The sequence below is a fragment of the Austrofundulus limnaeus genome, unplaced genomic scaffold (genome assembly GCF_001266775.1).
Source record: "Austrofundulus limnaeus strain Quisiro unplaced genomic scaffold, Austrofundulus_limnaeus-1.0 Scaffold388, whole genome shotgun sequence".
In the NCBI taxonomy this organism is placed as follows: Eukaryota; Metazoa; Chordata; class Actinopteri; order Cyprinodontiformes; family Rivulidae; genus Austrofundulus; species Austrofundulus limnaeus.
Genome location: NW_013952790.1, coordinates 151,279 through 152,960, shown reverse-complemented (window position 1 = coordinate 152,960; position 1,682 = coordinate 151,279). Strand labels below are relative to the sequence as shown.

Sequence of the window (1,682 nt, the reverse complement as noted above, 5' to 3'; positions counted from 1 at the left end):
ATTTGTTTGTGTACAAACTAATACGCTATCAGAGTTTTATATGTTTATTCTTCTCATTCAACCACAATTAAATTCACTCTATCTAGGAGACACAATTTATATGGATAGTATTTATTTTTTACAATAACAAGCTGGAATGAAAACAAGCAAAAAATGAACTAAAAGTAACGACTTTCTGCTTGCCTTTTTTTAAAATGTAAGGCATAGAAGTAAAAAGTAGGCTGAAAAATAATTACTCAAGTAAAATACAGATACCCAAAAATTCTACTTAAGTACAGTAACAAAGTATTGGTACTTAGTTACTTTACAACTCTGGTTTTAAATCTGTTGTTTTTCTTCAGTAGCTCCACACAAGCTTTAGATTAAAACTAAATTCCCACACCAGACAACGTTTGTTGTGACTTGGCGCTAAATAAATAAACTGAAGTTGAACTAGTTATTTTATCAGAAGTGTAAAGTACCTGTGTCTGTCACACAGAATATTACTGATCTGATCTGTTTTCTGGAATAAAACYATTCAGATCCTGACGACAGTAATTAAGACTCTGGTTATTAGCCTCCATACTGCGCCTGCAGCAGGCTGTTTATATTACCTGCAAACATGCTAACTCCTGTAGCTTTTGTGGGAAATAGTATGAAATTGAAAAGAGAGAGACAAGTGTTGTTCCTCGTGATGAACTGTATTATTACTAAACTAAATAAACAACCAATCAAGTCTTTTCTTTAACAGGTTTAAAGGTTTTGTTTGGTTCCTGGACACGACAGAAGACAGCTCAGAGCAGCAGGAGTCTGGTAACACATTAAAACAGACATCTCATTGTTTGACATTTAGACCATAATGTATTGTTTTTAACACTATAGTATACTTTAACCCCAGTGATGGACGCATACAGAGATCCATGTACTTATGAACTGTGTGTGAAAGCTGACCTTCTGTTGTAGGAACTTCATACTGCACATCAAACGCAGCCTGGGAAGAGTCCCCTGCAATGGTTAAATACATTTATTTTTATAAATAAGTTTTGTCAGAGGACAGGGATGTGTTTGTGTAAAGAGTTCACTGCTACCTGAGTGTGTGGGTCCACTCGTGTTGTAGGAAGGCGGCGGCGGCGGCATAGCTGCTATGTCCACACCTCCATTGGGAGAACTCTGCAGTCCAATCATATCCTCTTCATCCATTTCTTCTTCCTCATCTGGAACATCGTCATCATCTCCCAGCGGACCAAAGTCGCCGGTGCTCTGGTCGTCATTGTCCATCTCCAGAATCTGGAGCACGATTTTCTCCGTTTGACTAAGGTCTCGGGACAGGCGAGAGTTCAGTCCTCTGTTGGGCACTGTCCCTGACCGCATGGCGGCTACCTTCCTCTTGGTGTCACATTTTAGATCAGACCATTTCTTGATGACCTCTATGACCTCACGTTGGCACTCTCCGATCTCATTGACCCGTGCAGTAATCTCTGCCCATACCCGCTTTTTTGCGTCTGTCGGGACCCCGCGGTTGAATTTACCTTAAAGAACAAACAGAAAAAGAATCCACTTTATGATCCATGGAAAACATTTGAAGGGAACAGAAATGAAACCTTACAGGTTGACGTTTTTCACTGGGCTGAGGCGGGCTGGCAATCAGCCTCCAGAATGTCTCGCATTTGTGACTAAGGCTGCCACGATTAATCGATTAATCG

The 1,682-nt window shown here is 40.2% G+C and overlaps 1 protein-coding gene across 3 annotated transcripts in view; it reads right to left on the bottom strand.

Moving 5' to 3' along the window:
• zgc:153990 (nuclear apoptosis-inducing factor 1) overlaps positions 1–1,682 on the bottom strand; it is a 9,533-nt gene that overhangs the window by 2,431 nt on the left and 5,420 nt on the right. For all 3 annotated transcript variants that reach the window (XM_014023718.1, XM_014023717.1, XM_014023719.1), the window contains exons 3-4: positions 1,068–1,508; positions 931–984 (exon numbers count right to left, since the gene is read on the bottom strand). In XM_014023718.1, the coding sequence (XP_013879172.1) occupies positions 931–984; positions 1,068–1,508 (495 nt within the window). The remainder of the gene's footprint in view (positions 1–930; positions 985–1,067; positions 1,509–1,682) is intronic.